Here is a 21,750-nt window from a genome sequence, read left to right on the forward strand (position 1 = left end):
CAAATTTTACCAAACATTATTTGCATTTCGGAAAACCCTATTCACCAAAAAGTATTTGCATTTTTGCAAATGCATTCCTCAAAAGCTAAACCAGACGAGTCATTTGAAGACTGAAAGTCCCTTGGGAATGTTGAATCAAACGCATCTATCTTACTTTATCCTATTTTGAGCATGCACCAAATGCTGGATAGGATAAAATTATCCTATCATGAATATTATTTTGAGTGCCAAACGTAGCTTAAGAGTCTATAGACGAATCATATGGACTAGCTATATGTGTTTCAATAAGCAAATTGAGAGAGTGTATCCAAAATTTGGGCATTGAACATTGAAAAGTTTGCATTTATTTGGCATTCTTGGAACATTGATTGAATATGTTCAATAAGAAAATATCCAACTTTCAAATGTCACAAAATAATCTAGTGCATTGGGGATTACCAGCTTTTCATTTGATCTAAACTCTGCATTAAAAGACATAGTTAAAGCACTCTATAAGTAAACAGAGTGAGTCAGCTATTCTTTTCCCAACCTAAAAACTAGGGTAAAATAATTTTTATTCATGACTTGGAATAGTATTTGCAGCATGTACGATGATAGGTTAAGTACCATTCTCGCTCTCGTTACGACAGAGGACAATAAAAAGTCTCCAATTTTTGGTTTTGGTTGGTGAGATATTGAATACGTCCGTTGACCTCGAGTCAACCTCGCAACCATCTCGAAACTTAATTTCCAATAATAAGCGAGTCGATCTCTGTTGAAATCACGATCTTCGGCAGATACGTGCGGAAGCCATGGCTTCGCCAAAAATAATGATAAAAAAAATGCCTAAAGAAAAGAAGCAAAGATGTCAAATCATAAGCTTTAGAACTAGAAACCTAAGTTGCATAAATCCAAATTAACTTCAAGATCAATCATTGCGTCTGATTGCGTGGGCCCATTTTGCAAGCGGAAGTTGATGGGCCTTTTCGCTTTAGGCCCATTTAGGCCCAACATCGCTGGGCCGCTGGTGAGCCCGACGGCGGCGCGAAGGTGCGAAGCGGAGGGAGCTCTTCGCTTCCTCCGGCGGGAAGAAAGAAAGGAACGAAGGAGGAGCGGATCGCCGGCGCGATATTCGGCACCGACGTCCTTCTAGGGTTTCGCGGTCCCCATTCCGGCGGGAGGATTTCCGGCGCCGGGGGAGAAATCGGAGTCGCGATCGTGGTCGCCGGTTCGGGAGGCGATGGAAGTCGGCGACGTGTTGCAGGAGCTGTTGGGCGTGGAGGTCGAGCTTCAGGACGTCCAAGGTCTCTGTCTCCGTCTCTGTCTCTCTATCTACGATGGTCGCCATTAGCTGTTCCTTGTTGCGCGACGACTGCGATTGATGTCGGGAGTGAAGTTTTCGATATAGTAAATCAGGAACGGCTTGAGTATGCTGTGATCGTTTTGCAGGAACTGAATCGTTCTGTGCTTATGCTGAGAATTTCGTTTCAGAAAAGAACCAAAATGGGGCCTGTGAAAGTCCCCGGCTTTGTGCATTTTGCTCGTTTAATTAGCTCGGGCGTCGATTTCGTCGGCCGCGTTTTGGGGTTGCCGTTTGTTTTGATTCTTTGCCGACTGTTGTGCAGACCAGATAAAGGTCTTGCTTGATCGGCAAGAGAAGCTGTATGAGCGGCAGTCTGAGCTGAAATCTTTGTTGGAGGCATGCGAGGATGTTGGCAGCCCAGTGAGGGATGGCGCTTCGACGTCGGGGGAAGATTGGTCGGGCACTTTCGACTGGGATGCTCGAGCTGACGATGTCAAATTCAACATTTTTGGGATACGCAAGTATCGCGCGAATCAGCGGGAGGTTAGTGCTGGAAATATCCCTGTTGCAGTTTTAGTTGTTATGCTGGAGGTTAATAGGAGGAGCTGAAGTTCTTGCCTAATTTTGGGATCTTTTAAATTGGTATTTTGCTCTGTATACTTCATGTTCACCCTTTGATTTGCCTTCCCATTTGAAATCATAAAAATGCACTCCCTTTGTTAATGTAAGTTTTTACAATCATATCAGAGTAATTGCCAAATGTATTTATTATCCACATAAATATTTCTTCAGAGTGATAGCAATGAATTGAAAGTTTCATATACTACTATTCTGACTCCGTCTGCTGAAAGTCAGACTCATTGTCATGTTTTCTACTAAATCTATCGACTGGGGTTCCTGTCATTACTTTCGTACAAATATCTGTCTAGCTTAATGTATTTGTAATGGGCATGTCTTCCATTTGTTGCCTTAACCCAACTTGTTACTGAGAATTGCCTGTTCCTTGTTTCCAGATCATAAATGCCATTATGAGTCGAAGAGATGTCCTGGTCATCATGGCTGCTGGTGGTGGCAAAAGCCTCTGCTACCAGCTTCCTGCCATTCTTCAGGAAGGAGTTGCCCTTGTTGTCAGTCCTTTGCTTTCTTTGATTCAGGATCAGGTGTTTTCCTATCTTCTGTTCCCTTGAGAATATGTTATACTTTGGGAAGTTTATTAGTGACATAAACTTATGCAATATTACCATTGCCTAGGTGATGGGTCTGGCTGCATTGGGCATTCCAGCACATATGTTGACATCAACGACTGGCAAGGACAATGAAAAGTTTATATACAAGGCGCTTGAAAAGGGTGAAGGAGAGCTGAAAATACTATATGTTACTCCAGAAAAGATATCCAAGAGCAAGAGGTTCATGTCAAAGCTGGAGAAATGCCACCATGCGGGGCGTCTTTCTTTGATAGCAATTGATGTAAATATCTGAATTTTCTTTCTGGTTTTGGTCTTAAGTGATCTCTGAGCTTTAGTGTTGGTAAATTTTGGTTTTGAGCAGCCTATGTTTCTTTGTACATGGCAAGGTGATATAACTTTCCACTTCGAACTTGAAAGTTACGCTACTTCATAATGATAGATAGACAAGATTATCATAATGTCTTAAACCAAGGATGGTGGGTCAATTAGACTGCTTCAAGTGGTAACAAGCTTAAGAAATGTAGTTATACTGATCTGTTGATCTGAGTTTGGTTGCCAGTTGTGCTGCCTTAAGTTGAGACTGCACCTAAGGCTTAGCATTTAATACTGGTTTTGGCTAACTTCGAAGAATCAGCTAACTAGTTTTTGTATTACATTGTTTATGGAGCAGCACCTAGGATTCAAATCAAGGACTTCATTCTGAAGGTCAAATGATCAAGGATGTTTGATCCAGTATACGTGTGACTTATGTTAAAAGCTGGAAACATGATGTACGATTATCATATTTTGGATACAATGAGCTTTTTGAACGCATGTGATTAGTTGCAGAAGTTACTGGATAGCACTGTCCAACTTTAATTTGTTTTCTTCTGCTGCTTCCTTTCTGTTGATTGTCTTTGAAGTAGGTTTAGTCTTGACAACTGCTTGCTCAGGATTGTTTATTAAGTAGAGAAACTTAGAAAGATAGTAATTTTAGTGAACTTATAGTTGGTCAACATCTTAGACTTGTCACAGCAAAAAAAAACATCATAGATTTGTCAAGATGTGACTTTGCTTATCTATAGAGGGCGATAAAAGAGGAAGAAGTAGAAGGAAATGTCATTGTGTCTTCTTCCCCTTAATCGTGCACATCAATGCTGCCTTTTAGGCACTTGTCTTTCATGATCATAACCTATGGACTGTTAGGTTAAACATGCTTTTACAAACTAATAAATGCCACTTCAACTAATTGAATCTTGACGTCAATGCCCATCTTGGTAAGGCCGAATATGGTCATGTGGTTGGTTGTACTAAGTCCTTGCTTGTCTGTAAACTGCAGGAGGCACACTGCTGTAGTCAGTGGGGTCACGACTTTCGGCCCGACTACAAAAACCTTGGTATCTTGAAGACTCAGTTTCCCAGTGTTCCCGTGGTTGCTTTAACTGTATGTCTTCTCATATCTTCTTTCTATTGATTTTGTGGATGACATGGCTACTTATGTAGTTAAATGTACTAATTTAAAGAATTTGCGATCTCATGAATCGGTCATCGTATTTTTACAGGCAACTGCTACTTGGAAAGTACAAAACGATCTGATGGAAATGCTGCAGATCCCCAAGTGCGTGAAGTTTGTCAGCACTGTTAACAGGCCAAATCTCTTTTATATGGTATGTCATTGATTGATTTATTGAATCTTTAATTTATATGCTGCATACCAGATAGCCAATGTCTATTATGGATGCACTGCAGGTACGAGAGAAGTCATCTGTTGCTAAAGTGGTTATTGACGAAATTGCTGAATTTATACGGGAATCTTATCCCAATAATGAATCTGGGATAGTTTATTGCTTCTCTAGGAAGGAGTGTGAACAGGTTAAGTCCATCCGTCAACTCCTTTGCATTCTCTTTTTCGGCTGGTGTAGTGTTTTTCATTAGATGACATTCTTCCAATTCGCGTGCAAGTGGGGCTGCAAACTGAGATTAAATTTAATATCTCATACTAGTGTTTTAGATCATCGACTCATAACATCCTTTCATCAATTCTTTTACTTTCGCCATTATGTGCTCTTTTTATGATTTTCAATTCTTGTCAAGTTATTCGTGGTTCAGTATTATAAATTCACTAACTAATTTGCATGACTAATTCACTAAATTGTTACTTGTTAGACTATATCTCCTTGTAACAGTTGATTAGAAAAAGAAGGTCAAGAATTTATGTGGGGCATTTCTTAATTTCTCCTTAGGTGTCAGCTCACATTTTTGGTTCACAAGTGAAAATGATAGTATTGACAATAATGTCACAGAATTGACAGAATGGATCGAATATATCTAATATACTGTGATATGGTGCACCCATAGGAACAAAGTCCGGGAAATTTCCTAAAGTTGCTAGGATTGCTGGCTTCATAGTAATAAATAGGTCTGTGTTGATTTAGTAAAAAGGGCAATGTTATTTTCTGTTGAGGATGCCACATACCATTTGTTCTTACAATCACATTTATTTTTGTTTTTACTACGACAATTGGTGAAGTCACTGAATTACTTTTCTATGCTTACATATCTGTACTTTCTTTGTAACTAATATTATACACTCATTTCCGACACGTATGGTGTAGAACAGGTTGCAAAGGAGTTACGTGATAGAGGAATTTCAGCAGATTATTATCATGCAGATATGGATGTAAATGCTCGTGAGAAAGTTCATCTGAGGTAAACATGGCCTTTGCATGCTCTCTTTGTATGTCAATAAGTTCCATGACTCTCTCTCTCTCTCTCTCTCTCTCTCTCCGTGACTGTTCACTTGCAAGATTTTGGTGCCATTCTACCCTAGGTTTGACTGAAACAGAGACCAATGGCATAATCACCAGCAGAATTACTAATGATGATTGCTGCCTTATGTATTCGTGATAAATCAGTCTTGTTCTGTCCAATTGTGCTATTTCATTATCTTAATCAAACGGAGGGTCTCTAAGTTTTACATGAGCTTTATCTGCTGCTAAAAGAACATTAACCTAAGCAGAGCAATCTTTTGACTGTAGCTGAACTAGTGTGATATCTTGACAATGTGTTCTGCAAAGTTGTGGTATGCATATTTAATCACACTACAGAAAGAAGATTTCAAAATGCTCAAACATTGATAAGAAAGAAATGATGGAGCACACAGATACACACAGGCACACACAGCTCTCAACTATGCTTCAATGCCCATTCCCCTGCCACGGAGAGAGATAGTTAGCTAAAGGTCCATTTACGCACTCTCGGACATTTTTCTTCCTGCATAGATGTGCTTGATCCTTTAATGTTTGTCTGTTGCAGGTGGAGCAATGGCAAGCTACAAGTAATTATAGGGACGGTATGTGTATGCAAATAAATTATATACTTTTATCTAAGTCACTTTACCATTCTTTTTTCTCATGGTTGTAGGTGGCATTTGGAATGGGAATTAACAAACCTGATGGTTAGTATTGCAAAATGCTATGTATATGTGTGGATTTCTTTCTCAAATGTCTCTTACTCTTTGAATAGGAATTAGTTGGTCATGCTTATTAATCTAAGGCAGTCTTAACATTCATAGCTCCATTTCTGAGCATTAGAAATTTTTTACTAAACATACTCTTTGATAAAGTCATCTGCCAGATTTGCCTCATTTTAGAGTTCTTTTCACTAATTTAGGTTGCTGTGTAATTCATCTGATAGAGCATCTGATGTTGATGGACTTGTGAGAAGGCTAGTAGATTCCTTTTTTACCCTTCAGGGAAAGTAAAACCCGTTGTCATCACCTTCTATTATTCCAGGGTTAACTAAATTTAGCTTCTTACTAAATGAAACACATTGAAGAGATCTACCGCCGGAATTAATGCAGAGTCTGCAAGAATGGACATTCAAGATTGAGTACCTTGTGTCACATCTGAATTTCTGAATTTGTGAAGAGGAAATAATCCCAACCCTTGAATGCATTATAGATTATCAGTACTGGAGCGCCATGCCTGTCTCCTCTGTGCGTGCTTTACTGTGCCTGTGTGGAGAGGCCCTCCTGTATGTGGCCTTATTTGTGGAACCCTTAGCAGCCAAAATATTTAATTTTTCGGTTTATGCATATACCTGTTGAAGCACTTCTATTTTTAATCTGATGTCAAGTGTTACTGCTATTTCCATCTTTTTGTGTACTTAACATCATTATTTCTCGTAGTCAGGTTTGTCATCCATCACAGTCTGAGTAAATCAATGGAAACATACTACCAGGTTTTCACACTTTTCCTTCTGAACTGTTTTCAATAAAAATCTTTCTTTCTGTAACACCAATTACTTCAGGAAAGTGGGCGGGCTGGAAGAGATGGACTTCCTTCAGAATGTTTACTATATTATAGGGCTGCAGATGTTCCTAGGCAGGTATAAATTTTCTTTTGGTTACTAATTTTTATATTCTAGTGTACTGTTCATCCATGAGATGTCATTCTTTCTTGGACAGAGTTCAATGGTCTTCTACGAGAACTCTGGGTTGCAAAACCTATATGACATAGTACGGTACTGTCAGGTACTGTCCTTTTTTTGCCCTCCTAGCACTGCACAGGTTGATGATCTTAGCAGTTTTCAGTTTTAAATATAGGGTGCCTTGTACAGCCATGCAGTATACATGTCATTTAAATGGGGTGTTCCTGCATAGAAGGGCACCGCATTGCTGGTTTTGGTAATTTTGGTGGAAAAATCAATTTGAGCATGACAAACTTATGATGCTAAGAGTACGTGCCCATAAGACTATGGAGTTTAATATCCAGTGTGCTGGATTATTCCTACTCTTACTACAATTGGAAATGCCGCATTACAGGTATCTGTAATCATATTGAAATGTTACGCTCCAATCCTTACTACATGAAAGTGTCCTCTAATTCATGGTGCAAAGTTTGGACACTTTGCCAAGGTCCCACGTCCTTAATGTTTATAAATTGCCAAAGCAGACATCAGAATCGTACCTCACCCAACACTTGTTCCCTAGTGTATTAACATAAGTAAATGGATAAGTTCCCTCTGCATTCACACATTCCGTTGGTGGATGTGGTAATGTATGTTTGCTAAATAAATTTCAAATTTCTTACTCATTCTTCTAGAATTTTTCATTTTTGTCCTTACTAATTAATTGCTTTATGCTGTCCATGGGCAGACTAAAAGCTCTAACATTTTTTCTGCTCTGTCCTTAATTACCATTATTTGTGACATTGTGGATGTTTAGGAGAATAAAATCTTCTACCTGAATAACCTTTTTTTTTCTATTATAGCCTTAAAGATCATTTAATTTGTCATTTTCATGAAACTCTTTCTAAGTTGTTTCTGGTGTTACAGAGTAAAAGACAATGTCGCCGAAGTGCTTTTTTCAGGCATTTTGCTGAAGCAGTGCAAGACTGCAATGGTATATCTGTTTATTATGATAGTTTTTTCAATATATAATGCTAGAGATGCTATAAATTTCTAGTAAGATTGTTTACTGGGTGAGGTGAATCATATGTTTGCACAAGCAAATTATCTCCTGTAGAGGTCTTGCTTGTTTAGCTTCCATTGCAGTTTGTCACTTCACTCAGTAAATTGATTTTAGTAGATTTTCTCTTTATAACTGGCATTGTTTTAGTTCAATGTCTTAAAATTGTTTAATGACTAAATCATGATTTCCTTGCCATAGGAATGTGCGACAATTGTGCCTTCTCTAATGAGATCAAAGAGATAGACGTATCTGGTACATTACCTTGTACTTTCAACCTTCATCTGATATGTGCATTTAGCTTTTAACAAAAATTTGATAAAGATTAAGGCGTTGGATTTTATCTTTTTTCTCTTATGTTTTTCTTTTCCTTTCTATGGCCATACACGTCCCTTATTTGTGAGTTCATTTTTGAGATGTAAATTTCCCCTTTCTGATTATTAAACCTTGGCTCTGGTCAAATTTGTTAATGTTAACCAATGTGGTGTGGAACAAAGGCCTCACTTAGAATAAAGTGCATCCAAATAATTGGAGTGGACAGACTTAGGGTGCGTTTGGTTGGACTTTTGGGGAAAATATTAGGGAAAATGCAGAGGACTTTAAGTTTAAAGGGTTTTCCAAAATGCAAATTGTAATTTGAAAATCCATTGTGAAATACCTTTGAGCAAAATAGTATTCGGAGGAATTATATTTATAGAGGACTTTTGTGCTTAAAAGAAGAAAAAGAAAAAAAAATTCGTCGAAAGAAAAAATAAAGAAGTTGGCTGGCGAGGGAAGGCGGCCGCCGGTGATTGAAATTTGTTGCCGGCGGCCAACATCTGAGGTTGCAAGACCTCAGGCGGCCCTTAGAGACAATTACGCGACCTCAGGTGGCCCTTCATGGAGGTTGCGCACCAAATTTGGGTCGCAGCAACGCAACTTGTGGGGGGTCACCATGGCTCGCCAAGGTTGCGCAACTGACCGGTGACAGTTGCCAGTGTAGCCACGACCACGCTGGCCTCTTTCCAACCCGTCGCTGACCCATCGCAACCATGCCGGCTGACATCTAAGGTTGAAGAAGATGAACAGTGAATCATGAGGGCAAAACCGGAAAAACAAAAATTGAGTTAGGATAGTTTTGGAACAAAATTTTTATACTAAACCCTAGAGAGGGCCTTCCGAGAGTGCTAAAAGCCCAAGGCAGCCTAGGACCTACCTTGGGCTTTCGGCCTTTCAAAGGCAAACTTTCCCCTCAAGGTGGTTTTCAAAAATTTTACCAAACACCCAATATTTGGCCAAATGGGCTTTGGACACCCAAAGCTCCTTCCCAAGGCCATTCCTTTAGCAATGGAATTGCAATGGCTTAAATATAGTGCACTAGAATATATCCTCTACAAATTTTTCCCACCGCTCTCATGTCTTTTTGTTTTCTAAAGAATGACATGTTTTTTTTATATTCTTTGCATCAAGCTTCCTACTAGCTTTATTTCATTTCTTTTTAGCTTTTGATGCCAGTAGTTTAAAGCTGCCTTCTAGGATGATCAATAATTCAGCTTTGACCGATCTTGTCTGCAGGCCATGCAAAGCTTGTCATTTCTTTGCTTCAAGATGTACGGGAGAAGGATCAGAGATTGACCATGTTGCAGCTGGTTGATAAAATAAAGACAATGCAAAAGGAGTTAGGTTGCTTTTTGTGCATATTAATATTATATAATAAATGCATGTAACATTAAAATGAACGCGTACTTGTTGGGTTTGTTTGTGAAATTCTCTAGTGATTTGATTGCTTCTCTTGTAAATATCCATTGTGGTATAGAACCTGTAATGTAGTTCTTTGGCCCTTAAACTTGATGGCTTCATCCTCTAGTTTAACATGATATTCAGACAGCAAATAAATAGAGTAGTCCAGCTATGTTATTTGTATCCAATTGTCTCCAAATTTGTGGCAGTCTTATATAGATTGCGGCAAGGAGACTCATGTCGAAGTGATAAATGATATAAGATATGTATAAAGATACTTGAAGGATCGGGTTAAATCTTAGTTATTATAGATAAAAATACATCTGCATGGGACAAAGCAATTAAGTTCGTCCTGAGTCTTTCCTAGAGACAATGTTATTTGGTATCAATCAAACAGTTTCGGCAGTCAGCTACAAATGGATAGGTTTCTGTAAATGGGTTTTCCTTTTGTTCTAATACTGATAAATCTCCTATTATGAGATGCTATCCATTTATTTTGAATGATCTGTTTTTCTTTCTTGATAATGCCACTCTAGGAGTTTGTAGCTTCCTTTTGCAATTGTCCCCTTCTTCCAGCTTTAATTTTTCTTTCATGTTATATTTTCTGCTGTGTATCTTCTCCAGGTTCTACTCTTAAGAAGGAGCAATTAGAGCAACTGGTGATACAGTTGATACTGGATCGAGTGTTGGTAAGAACTTAGATTCTCCTGACCTTTTAACTTATTTTTGTGATTTTTCTGCTGTATTATCGTCAGTTTGTCTGGGATGAGAATGAGTACTTGGATCTGTGTCCGTGGTGGATGCAAGAGAAATTGTTAATCACTCTTGCCAAACAATGGTCTTTTGATGTGGTTAATTTTCACAAGGGTGAAGACATAATTGAATTATAATTTTATTTAATATCTTTTTAGAACTATAAATAAGATGTTACACCTGTGTGATTTCCTCATTCTAGAGTTTTTTTTTTTTTTTCCTGTGAAGAGCTTCCTTGATATATACACCTGCTAGTCAAATGTTCAAACTCTCTTGGTGAGTTCTAAGTCTTGTTTTGATTGTGTAGAAAGAAGAATATCAGCATACAGCTTATGCTACAAATGCTTATGTGACACTTGGACCATTGACAAAGCAAGTTTTGCAAGGTACAAAGATTCTATCTTCACAGCATGTGTCACTTTTTAGTTTTATTGCATGTCATTAACATCTTATGCCCTTGTGTTCTAAATACTACTAAGTGAGGTTTGCAATGGCCAGGATGCTCTTGTTTGTGGAATATCTGCATTTGGCATGCCTTTTTTATTAATGAAGTTCCCTTAGGGGCATACCCTTGAGGTTCATCTTTCAGGGATTTTTCACTTGCTGATTTTTCAATCTGTTTAATAGATTATGAATATCTTAGCATATTTCTTGTGAAATCAAAACTAGTATCTTGTGCATCATGTGTACACGTTTCAAAACTTGTAGTATGAAGAGTTGTTCTTCTAGTTCTTGAGATTTATGTAACCTACGATTATTTTTAATTGCAGCGGACGCCTGTTGAGATTGCTTATCCTTGATTAAATTGTTTCTTTGTTTGAGATAATGTGAATGTGGTCACCTTGGAGTAGTCACTTGTCCATTGTTGATAGCACTAAAAATTAAGTAGTTGTGTGATGTAAGATTGGTGTTTTAATCTCATCTTCCTGCAATGGATATGTCTTCGCATATCTCAGGAAGTGGAGCAGCATGTTTTGCAAATTCCATCAGTGTGCCTCTTTATTGCTAAGCAAGTCAGTGGTTGGCAAAATTCTGATCAGAGCTTTCCAATGCCGATCTTGAGATTGGCCATACACTGGTGCTCTGGGGAGCTTGACCACTGGCATCATATTTTTTTAAAGCCAATATTTTTCCACCACTGCATCGTCAACTTCCTAATCTGTCCAGATAATTAAAAGGAGATTAAGTGGTGGCCTACATTTACTATGGCTAGGAATTTCTGTTCTTATAATTCACTGGTTTTCCATGCAATTGGATGACACGAAAATTGTGTCGATCTGATTTTGTACTAATCTATCCATATGGGTCTCGCTGTCCATCTTGACAAAAGCATTAATGTCCATTTGTCAAACCTCTCCCTACTTGGACACTTGAGAAGGGAGTGCATGTTTATACTGAATGCTGCTTCACATTTCTTAGAAATAGCTAATGCTTACCCATCAAGTAAAAGGTAACTGCAATTTCAGATTATTTGAGGACTTTATTTTGAGGTATGAACAAAGGAATAATTCTGAAGTCATGCTTATGACCGAAGATAAGGGGGCAGTTGACACCTTTGCTTTTCCTCTGTTTGTGAATCTTTTTGAGTTCATACTGCAGACATGGCTACTATTCTCATGCTGGTTCATGACAAGGGATTTGTGCACTGATAATTTTTACTCCTTGTTAGTCTGAATAATTATTAAGCTTTTGCGTTCAACCTTCACATGAACATTTGCTTATTGCTCTATCTTAGTTTAAGGTTGCAAATGATATGCCTATGTTGTAGGTCCAACAGCTTGTGTGAGAGAATGGGATGTATTCTAACACCAATAATGCTTATTTTCACGCAGGAAAGATGATGATTAAGCTTGAGGTTTTAAGCGATCAGAAAGGAATGAACGACAATATCAAACATACTAAGCGTGGCCTCACCACCTCTGGTTTGGAGTTTAAACTTGATGAGCTGCGAAAGGAACTCTCTTCTATCCATGGGGGGATATTACCGCATTCAGTCTTGACAACTCAACATATAAGCACGATTAGCGCCAGAAAACCCAGCTCAATAGAAGAGGCAAGTGTTGACTATATTTTGCACTAAGAATAAATTTCTGGTTCGAAGTGTAGCATAAATATGCTTACTTTCTTCGTCAAGAAGAGTTTACTTGATTATGTTTTCATGAAGATTAGGAAAGCCTATGGAACATATATTTTGGAAATCTTGAAAGTCAAGTGTTAATCACATCAACTGAGCTCATTTTTCTGAATGCATCCAAATCTAAACAATCAGCTTATGGACCTGTGTGCGATTGATTGGGGAAAACATGATTTGTTCAGAGCTCCTTTGAAATTCACGCTACATAGCTCAGAGCAGTTTTAGTTCTTAACTAATTTACTAAATCCAGTAATGTTAGTAATTCCTTAATTGTATAAAAGAGGTTTGTGCTGCCAAAAAAATGAACGAGACAATTTCACTGCTTCTCTTTTTGGGTATTTGTTGTCACTTGGACGAAGACTTACCACACCATTAATTGTTCTGGCAGCTGGAAAGCATAATTGGGAAGCTCAAGGCAGGGAAGTATGGGAGTAGAATTCTTGAAGAAGTCGAGAAGTACGAAGGCTCTGATCAGCCTGACAAGAATTCATCACGTAAATGCCAAAGCATTGATCATAGAGCATCCAAGAGACCAAAGACAAAACCTCTGGTTCTTATAGAGACAAGCGAAGATGAAGAATGATAAATTATTTCGCATCTCTTGAGCCATTTTGTTGAAGTACCGTGAATTTACGAAACGGATGGGAATTTGATATGCGAAGTAGATTCGCACGCGATGGTCCTGTTTGTATTTTGCCTCAAACAGGTGAATTTTGATCTATACAATATATATTCGTCCTCCTCTTTTGGAGGATGGGCAGGCGGTGGATCAGTTTACTTAGCTTGGTTGTATTTTTGGGGCTCAAATTGTGACTCCTTGGCTGTTTAGGGAATTTCAAATTAGCCGAGGATGCGCCGGAAAATTCTTGCTTGCTAGCCTCGCTTCTCGCTCTCCGGTACTGTACTTAATATTGTGATGGTCGATGATCATCCTGAAGTTGGCGTCACATAGTTTTATTGCACGGCCAATGAGACCACTGCCTAATCTTCCAAAATTATGGCAAATGCGTAGCAGCTGCTCGAAGGACGTAGTTTTCTTTTGGTGTAGGGTGAACTACCGATATTTGCAGATTTCATCGAGCATTCATTCAAGCTTGTTTACCTAGAAATCTCATGTGACCTCCTCCTTACCTTAAAACTATACGTTTCTTCCGAATCTATTTGTATCCCCCCCTCCATATGTACTCAAATCAAATGCAGGTTCGCAGTCCGAAAAGAAGCTTCATTTGCCTGGTTACATCTATGAATATCATTGTCCAATGCGACACATCGGAAAAGGAACTCGAAGGTCCTCTTCCGACTAGCAGGGGTTTCGATTCAGCTTGCGAATCAACTGAAATTGGTATGGACGGTCTGGTTCTGGAGGGAACCGGTTTGGCTTCACTGTCGCACTCCATAAGCAAGTTCTGTTGAGTCTTACCTTGGAACCGCCGGTTTTGTTTTTAACTCCAATGACAAACTACAACTTACCCAAATCAAAGAAGAAATATATTTCCAGGCCATTAAGGGTGCGCATGACAAAATTTCTAGATTTCTAGCCAAAATTAATTTCTATTTCAGAAATTGAGAAATTAAAAATTTTAGCTTATGATTTATTCTTTAAATCTATTTTTGGAATAGAAATCTATTTCAGAAATAGAAAAATCAAGTTGCGTTACCAAGCGGATCTATTCCGAAAAACAAAGAAATAAAGAAGTATAAATTTTATCATGCATGCCTAAGTTAAACTCATTGCAACACCAAAATGAATACGAGAGGAATTGTTAATGGGGGTTGTTCTGAGTTTCGTGTTAATTATAATATCCAGATTATAATGTGACACCCTTTATTTTAGTGCTATTTAGATAATATTTGTCTTCTTGGTATAAATTTAAGTTTTTTTTTTTTTTATGTCACAAAAAAGGGTCTAGGGTATTTAAGAATTTTTAATGATACAAATAAGCCGTGGTGGCTCCGCTGGATAAAAGCTCCATTGATCCTTCCTCAAAGGTGAGGGGTTCGAAACCCAATGGAGGCATTTGATGTCTTAAGTGTGGCGCTAGTGACACGGCCCACGAACAAAGCATGATCCAAGATCTTCTGTGACAGGCCGTGTCATGTACAAGGGGCTCCTAGAGAGCAGCCCACGGTCGACCCATGAGCAGAACGAGCGAGAAGGCCCATGCGCAATCCATGAGCGGCCCATGAGCGATGTTCGAGCAGCCCGTGACGGTTCGGCTGGTCGTGTGTCAGACGGACCTGCAACCCTGATCTTGCTTCTGACACACGCCCATGGTCTGCCCAAGGCTTGACGAGCGCGACCCATGGACTTCCCAAGGGCCTGCCGTGTACAGACCATCGAGTAGCCTTCGAGTAGCTTGTTGTATAGCTTTGTAATGATGATACGGATTTGAAATGGACCGTTGGATTGGAGGGACAATCAATGGCTGAGATGCGACCAGCTCTTGTATAAATAGGGATCCCTCTCCCACTTTGTAAATAGTTCGTTCTCAAGCAATATACACTCTCTTTGCCCATTCAGTTCTTGTGTTCGAGCGTGTGTGTGTAAGGCTGACTTGGGATCACTGATCCTAAGGCCGCACGGTGTTTGATCGACCGAAATTGATCGACTCGTGACAAGTGGTATCAGAGCCAACATTCCAAACGCAATGGCTGATCCTCGCGCTGATGCTCCGGTCGTTCAAGGCGATGAGCGTGAAGATCGTGGGCGTCAAACCGAGAGGAATACCCGGTCGAAGAAGGCCCGTGCTGCCTCGTGTGCGAGGGATCTGAAGGGAGATTTGGACAACCGTTTGACGGCCATAGAGGAGACCGTCACGGACATCCAGGCATTGATGGACAACCTGCACCAGGCCGTTGAAGGAGCGGAAGCCGGTAGGGAGGAGTTCTTGGCCGAAGTGCAAGAGCTCCAAGCCGGCATGGGAGAGCTCCGTGTCGAGGTGCAAGGATCCTTCATGCACGAGCTGCAGCAGCGGGATGAGACTTGGGAAGCCGCGATGGCGGCCATGCGGGTGGAAATGATGGAGATGAAGGGCAAGCTCGTGGAGCTTGAAGCGGCACGCGTGAACGGGGTGATCACCGTGCAGTCCTGTTCCGATGCGCCCAAACCAAAGGAGTTCAAGGGCTCCCGGGTGGCAAAGGACGTGGACAACTTCCTATGGTACATGGAACGATACTTCCAGACCATGGAAACAACCGATGACGTGATCCGGGTGAACACCGCAGCCATGTATTTAGCTGATGATGCGCTGCTATGGTGGAGACGTAAGTCGAATGGTAGGAATGGCGATCCTATCGTGACATGGGCTCGGTTCGTCGAGGAATTTCGGCGAACCTACTATCCCACTTATGCGGAGGAGGAAGCCCGAGGGGAACTCAAGCGCCTAGAGTAGAAGGGCGGAGTTCGTGACTATGTGAAGCGGTTCTCGGAGCTACTGCTCCAAATCCCGTCCATGACCGAGACAGAGGCGTTCCACTAGTTCATGGGCGAACTCAAACCTTGGGTCAAATAGGAGCTCAAACGGTGCAATGCAACAAACCTCACCACAGCCACTTCCGTGGCCGAGTCCCTTGTTGAATATAGGCCGGCAATCGCTGCCAAGCCCGACTTTTGATCGAGAGAAAAGGCCACTGGTGGGGGAGATCGAGGCCGGTTCCCTCGACCAAATGCTGGCAGATCGCTTCCGACCCCTCATAGGAATCAACCCGAGTCAATCCATGGAGGATACCAACGCAAGGTACGCACATACAAGTGCTTCTTTTGTGACGGTCCCCATATGGCTCGGGATTGCCCGAAGAGAGGAAAGTTGGCGGCCCTGTGCAAGGAGGACAAGCCGCGAGAGGAGGCGTGGTTGGGATCGTTGCGGATCTTTGGAACGATCAAGGCCAAGAAGGCCAAAGAACCGAAAGGAATGATGTTCGTAGACGTGAAGATCGGAGGTACCACGATGAGCGCACTCGTGGATACCGGGGTGTTCGATCTATGCATATCCAAAGAGGCCGCGAAGAAGCTGCGTCTTTCGGTCGAGGCAAATGAGTCCAGTTGGCTCAAGACGGTGAATTCCAGAGAAGTCCCGACTAGCGGCATGGCTAGGGGCGTGGAGTTCCACCTAGGTCCTTGGACCAGCAAGGAAGATATCGAGGTAATTCCCCTCGATGACTATGACTTCATACTCGGTTTGAGATTTCTCGACCGGATCAATGCGGGTGTCATACCCTTCGCGGATTGCATATGTATCCTGGACAAGCGGTGCCAATGCATGGTCCCGATCTACCGTGAATCGGGACGCGATAGGAAGATGCTATCGACCATGCAGCTATCCAAAGGGCTGAAGAAAGGCGAGGTGACCTTCTTGGCGGCATTGAAGGAGGAGGGCGCGGAGGAAAGCACGGTACCGGAAGAAGCATCCCGAGTCCTCGATGCCTTCCAAGATGTGATGCCGCCCGAGCTGCCCAAGAAGCTGCCTCCTTGGAGAGAGGTCGACCATCGGATCGAGCTGGTACCCGATGCTCGACCATCGGCCATGGCTCCCTATCGCATGGCCCCGCCCGAGTTTGAGGAGTTGAGGAAACAGCTCAAAGAGCTGCTGGATGCTAGATATGTTCGGCCATCCAAGGCACCGTTCGGTGCCCCGGTCTTGTTCCAAAAGAAGCATGATGGATCCCTCCGCATGTGTATCGATTACCGGGCATTGAACAAGCTGACCGTCAAGAATAAGTACCCGATTCCCCTTATTGCTGACTTGTTTGATCAGCTCGGAGAAGCCCGTTGGTTCTCCAAGCTCGACCTTCGATCAAGATATTATCAAGTGCGGATTGCCGAGAGGGATGAGCCGAAGACAGCATGTGTGACCCGCTATGGATCATACGAGTTCCTTGTCATGCCATTTGGCTTGACCAATGCGCCGGCGACGTTTTGCACACTCATGAACAAGGTACTGCATCCGTTCCTTGATCGGTTCGTTGTAGTTTATCTTGATGATATAGTGATATATAGCCGGACGCTTGAGGAGCATGTTGAACATTTGAGTCGAGTTTTTCGGACCCTTCGAGAAAACGACTTGTATGTGAAACGTGAGAAATGTGCCTTTGCACAAAAAGAAATTCCGTTCCTCGGGCACATCGTCGGGGGTGGACGTGTGCGGATGGATGCGGCCAAGATCCGTGCCATTGTTGATTGGGAGCCACCAACCAAGGTGACTGAGCTGAGATCCTTTCTTGGTCTCACGAACTACTACCGGCGCTTCATTCGGGAGTATTTGCGCCTCACCGTACCACTCACGGACATGCTGAAGAAAGAAAGGCCGTGGGAGTGGACGGATCAGTGTCAAGAGACGTTCGAGCGGTTGAAGCGGACCATGACCAAGGAGCCGGTGCTTATGCTGCCCGACTACACCAAACCATAAGAGGTAGAGACCGATGCTTCTGATTTTGCCATCGGTGGTGTCTTGATGCAAGAAGGTCATCCGGTGGCCTTCGAGTCTCGAAAGTTGAATGATGCCGAGCGACGATACACGGTCCAAGAGAAGGAGATGACCGCGGTGGTGCACTGCCTTCGCACATGGAGGCACTATATTTTGGGGTCCTGGTTCGTCGTGAGGACTGACAACGTGGCTACGAGCTACTTCCAAACTCAGAAGAAGCTCAGCCCGAAACAAGCTCGGTGGCAAGACTTCCTGGCCGAGTTCGACTATGTACTGGAATACAAGCCCGGGAAATCCAATTCCGTGGCCGATGCCTTAAGCCGGAAGTTCGAATTGGCCAATGTTGTGAGCGGGCCTGATTGCCCGTGGGTTGATCGTATCAAGGAGGGGCTGAAGCATGATCAAACAGCCCAAGCCCTCCTTCGATACGCCCAAAAAGGCTTGACAAGGAGATTTTGGCTCAAGGATGACCTCCTTTACACCAAAGGACAACAACTCTATGTGCCGCTCCACGGGAAACTTCGAAAGGAAGTCCTAAAAGAGTGCCACGACTCCAAATGGGTGGGACATTCGGGAATCCACTGCACCATGGCGCTTGTTGAAGATCAATACTATTGGCCGCATATGCGAGATGATGTGGAGACATATGTGCGGACATGTCTTGTTTGCCAACAAGACAAAATAGAGCAACAGTCCCCCGCGGGGCTCCTTGAGCCGTTGCCTATCCCAGAATGTCCATGGGAGAGTGTCTCCATGGACTTCATCGTGAACTTGCCAAAGTCCGAAGGGTGTCGGACCCTCATGGTCGTGGTAGATCGCCTCTCCAAATATGCGACGTTCGTGCCAACAACAAAGGAGTGCCCAGCCGAGGAAGCCGCCAAGCTATTCCTCAAGCACGTCGTCAAGTATTGGGGCGTTCCGCGCACGATCGTGAGCGATCGCGATCCTCGGTTCACTGGGCGGTTTTGGACCGAGCTCTTCAAGTTGCTAGGGACGAGTCTCAACCTTTCCACTAGCATGCATCCACAGACCGACGGACAAACCAAGCGAGTGAATGGATTGCTGGAAATCTATCTTCGACACTATGTGAGCAACAAGCAAGTAAACTGGGCACGGCTGATCAACGTGGCCCAATTTTCTTACAACTTGTAGCGGAGCGAGTCCACGAACCAAAGCCCGTTCGAAATCGTGACTGGGCAGCAGCCGCTCACGCCAAGCGCAATCGCCTTGGGGTATCGAGGAAGCAGCCCGTCCGCATATAAGCTCGCTAAGGAATGGGGTGAACAGGCGGATTTGGCCCGGGCGTGTCTGAATAGGGCCGCGAAACGCACGAAGAAATGGGCCGACAAAAAGCGATGCCATGTGGAGTTTCAGGTCGGGGACTTGGTACTGACCAAATTGCACCTCGTCCTTCGGTACAGGAATGTGAACAAAGGGCTGATCCGTCGCTATGAAGGCCCTTTCCGAGTGATACAGTGGATCGGGAAGGTGGCGTACAAGCTGGACTTACCGCCCAAGCTCAGGCTACACCCCGTGTTCCACGTGAGCATGCTAAAATCGTTTCATGTGGACGAGGATGATCCGGATCGGGGCACATCACAGCGAGCGCCCCTTGGGGCAAAGACCTCATATGATCGGGATGTTGAGTGTATCATGGCTGATCGGATCATACGGAAGAAATATCGGGCACCAAGGAAGGAATACCTCGTCCGGTGGAGAGGCCTTCTCGAGAGTGAAGCAAGTTGGGAACCCTCCGAGGCTCTGTGGCAATTCAAGAAGCACGTTGAAGCCTTCCATGCCACAGACGCGACGAGGGCGTCGCCTGATTAGGTGGGGAGAATGACACGGCCCACGAACAAAGCATGATCCAAGATCGTCCGTGACGGGCCGTGTCACGTACAAGGGGCTACCCGAGAGCAGCCCACGGTCGACCCATGAGCAGAACGAGCGAGAAGGCCCATGCGCAATCCATGAGCGGCCCATGAGCGATGTTCGAGCAGCCCGTGACGGTTCGGCTGGTCGCGTGTCAGACGGACCTGCAACCCTGATCTTGCTTCGACACACGCCCATGGTCCGCCTAAGGCTCGACGAGCGACCCATGGACTTCCCAAGGGCCTACCGTGTACAGACCATCGAGTAGCCTTCGAGTAGCCTGTTGTATAGCTTTGTAATGATGATACGGATTTGAAATAGACCGTTGGATCAAAGGGACGATCAACGGCTAAGATGCGACCCGCTCTTGTATAAATAGGGATCCCTCTCCCACTTTGTAACCAGTTCGTTCACAAAGAATATACACTCTCTTTGCCCATTCATTTCTTGTGTTCGAGCGTGTGTGTGTGTGTAAGGCTGACTTGGGATCACTGATCCTAAGGCCGCGCGATGTTTGATCGACCGAAATTGATTGACCCGTGACACTAGGGTGGTGGGTTCTTCGCTAGCGTGGTTTATCCACCTACACGGGCACGTACTGTGGGTTCTCTAGATATAAAAATAATAATAAAATATAAAATAAAAGTTTTAGATATTTGTGTTGTAGTTGATAATAATTTGAAGTTTTTTTATGATATTAAATCTGAAATTAGAATATCCTTATCCCGAGAAGTCTTGAGCTCAAGAACTTCGCATAGGCTTGCATTGTTATTTGAAGAGGGAGAATTAAGGTAAATCAATGAGCGAGATCTTTTTTATTTTATTTTATTTTATTTTAGTTCTCATTCTTAAACTTTTGGCCAACTTCTTTATAAGGCGTGAGAGTTAGGGCGTGCATGGTTGTGTTCTTTTGTTCTGTTTATGAACAAAAGTTTTATCTTTTTTGTTCTAACAAAAAAAGAACATAAACGTATTTGTTTGCATTTTTGTTCAAAACCTGTATTTTTGTTCCCGGAACAAAATTGAAACGGAAATAAAAAAAAAAAGTTATTTTTTTGTTCAAAACACTTTTGAAGAACAAATTTTCTCTTTTCTTTTCTTCTTCTTTTTCTTCTTCGGCCGGCCGCTAGCCTCGGCCATGGCCGGCAATCGGCCGTCGAGGGCTGGCGACCTCGCCGGAGCGTCGCTGGCGCGGGCGAGGCCAACGACACTTTGCCTTGCCTTGGCTGGGCCAGCTCGGGCTCGCCTAGATCCGACGAGGCCAAGCTCGCCTAGCCACCGCTTCGCTAGATCTAGGCAAGCCCGAGCTCGCCCGGCCAAGGCGAGGCCGAGCCTCGCTTAACCACGGCGAGGCTCGGCCTTGCCGAGGGCCGCGAGCCTTGCCGTGGTTGGGCAAGGCTACCGGCCCCGTCGCCGGCCGCCGCCTCAACATGGTCGGCGACAAAAAAGAAAATAAATAAAAAAGAAAAAAAGGAAAAAAAGGAAAATAAAATAAAAATATTAAAAAATTAAAAGAAACAATTTTTTTTTTTTTACCAAATGTGTTTCTATTCATTTTTTATTCTCTAATGTTTATTAAACGCGTTTTCGATCAAAATTATTTTCCTAACAAAAATAGTTTTTTCTATTTACATTTCCCTAACAATTTTGAACATAAACACAAATAAACACACCTTTAAAAACCCACACGTAAACCTAAATTACTTTCACCCGAAACCATTAAAAATGTGGAGATTCGGACTCCCACCTATCCCTTCCAGCATGAGAAGGAGTTGACCGGTTGAGCAAGATCTAATTAAGCCATTATTTTTAATATAATAAAGGAAGTAATATTTTTGAGAAATTCTGTAATGCAGTCTGATGTGGACATCATTAAGTCATAAATTAAATAAAGAAACACGAACACGCTTTTTAAGAGTTTTGACCGAAAT

At 42.6% G+C, this 21,750-nt stretch overlaps 1 protein-coding gene across 2 annotated transcripts; it reads left to right on the top strand.

The window, feature by feature from the left end:
• Nucleotides 1–1,047: 1,047 nt before the first annotated feature.
• Nucleotides 1,048–13,316, top strand: LOC104444212 (ATP-dependent DNA helicase Q-like 2). Of its 2 annotated transcripts, XM_010057852.3 has the most exons (20): nucleotides 1,048–1,283; nucleotides 1,605–1,825; nucleotides 2,296–2,442; nucleotides 2,534–2,749; nucleotides 3,788–3,892; nucleotides 4,011–4,115; nucleotides 4,198–4,320; nucleotides 5,069–5,157; nucleotides 5,764–5,800; nucleotides 5,872–5,905; nucleotides 6,638–6,690; nucleotides 6,760–6,837; nucleotides 6,917–6,982; nucleotides 7,786–7,852; nucleotides 8,120–8,173; nucleotides 9,473–9,580; nucleotides 10,262–10,326; nucleotides 10,698–10,776; nucleotides 12,223–12,443; nucleotides 12,913–13,316. In XM_010057852.3, the coding sequence occupies exons 1-20, from the start codon at nucleotides 1,220–1,222 to the stop codon at nucleotides 13,105–13,107; spliced, it is 2,127 nt and encodes a 708-aa protein (XP_010056154.2). In that variant the 5' UTR covers nucleotides 1,048–1,219; the 3' UTR covers nucleotides 13,108–13,316. The 2 variants fall into 2 exon arrangements, 1 of the variants encoding a protein (XP_010056154.2); XR_725365.3 differs by lacking the exons at nucleotides 12,223–12,443; nucleotides 12,913–13,316 and having other exon boundaries at nucleotides 1,220–1,283; nucleotides 9,473–9,575; nucleotides 10,698–10,780.
• The last annotated feature ends 8,434 nt before the right edge of the window (nucleotides 13,317–21,750 follow it).

The sequence above is a fragment of the Eucalyptus grandis genome, chromosome 5 (genome assembly GCF_016545825.1).
Source record: "Eucalyptus grandis isolate ANBG69807.140 chromosome 5, ASM1654582v1, whole genome shotgun sequence".
Taxonomy (NCBI): Eukaryota; Viridiplantae; Streptophyta; class Magnoliopsida; order Myrtales; family Myrtaceae; genus Eucalyptus; species Eucalyptus grandis.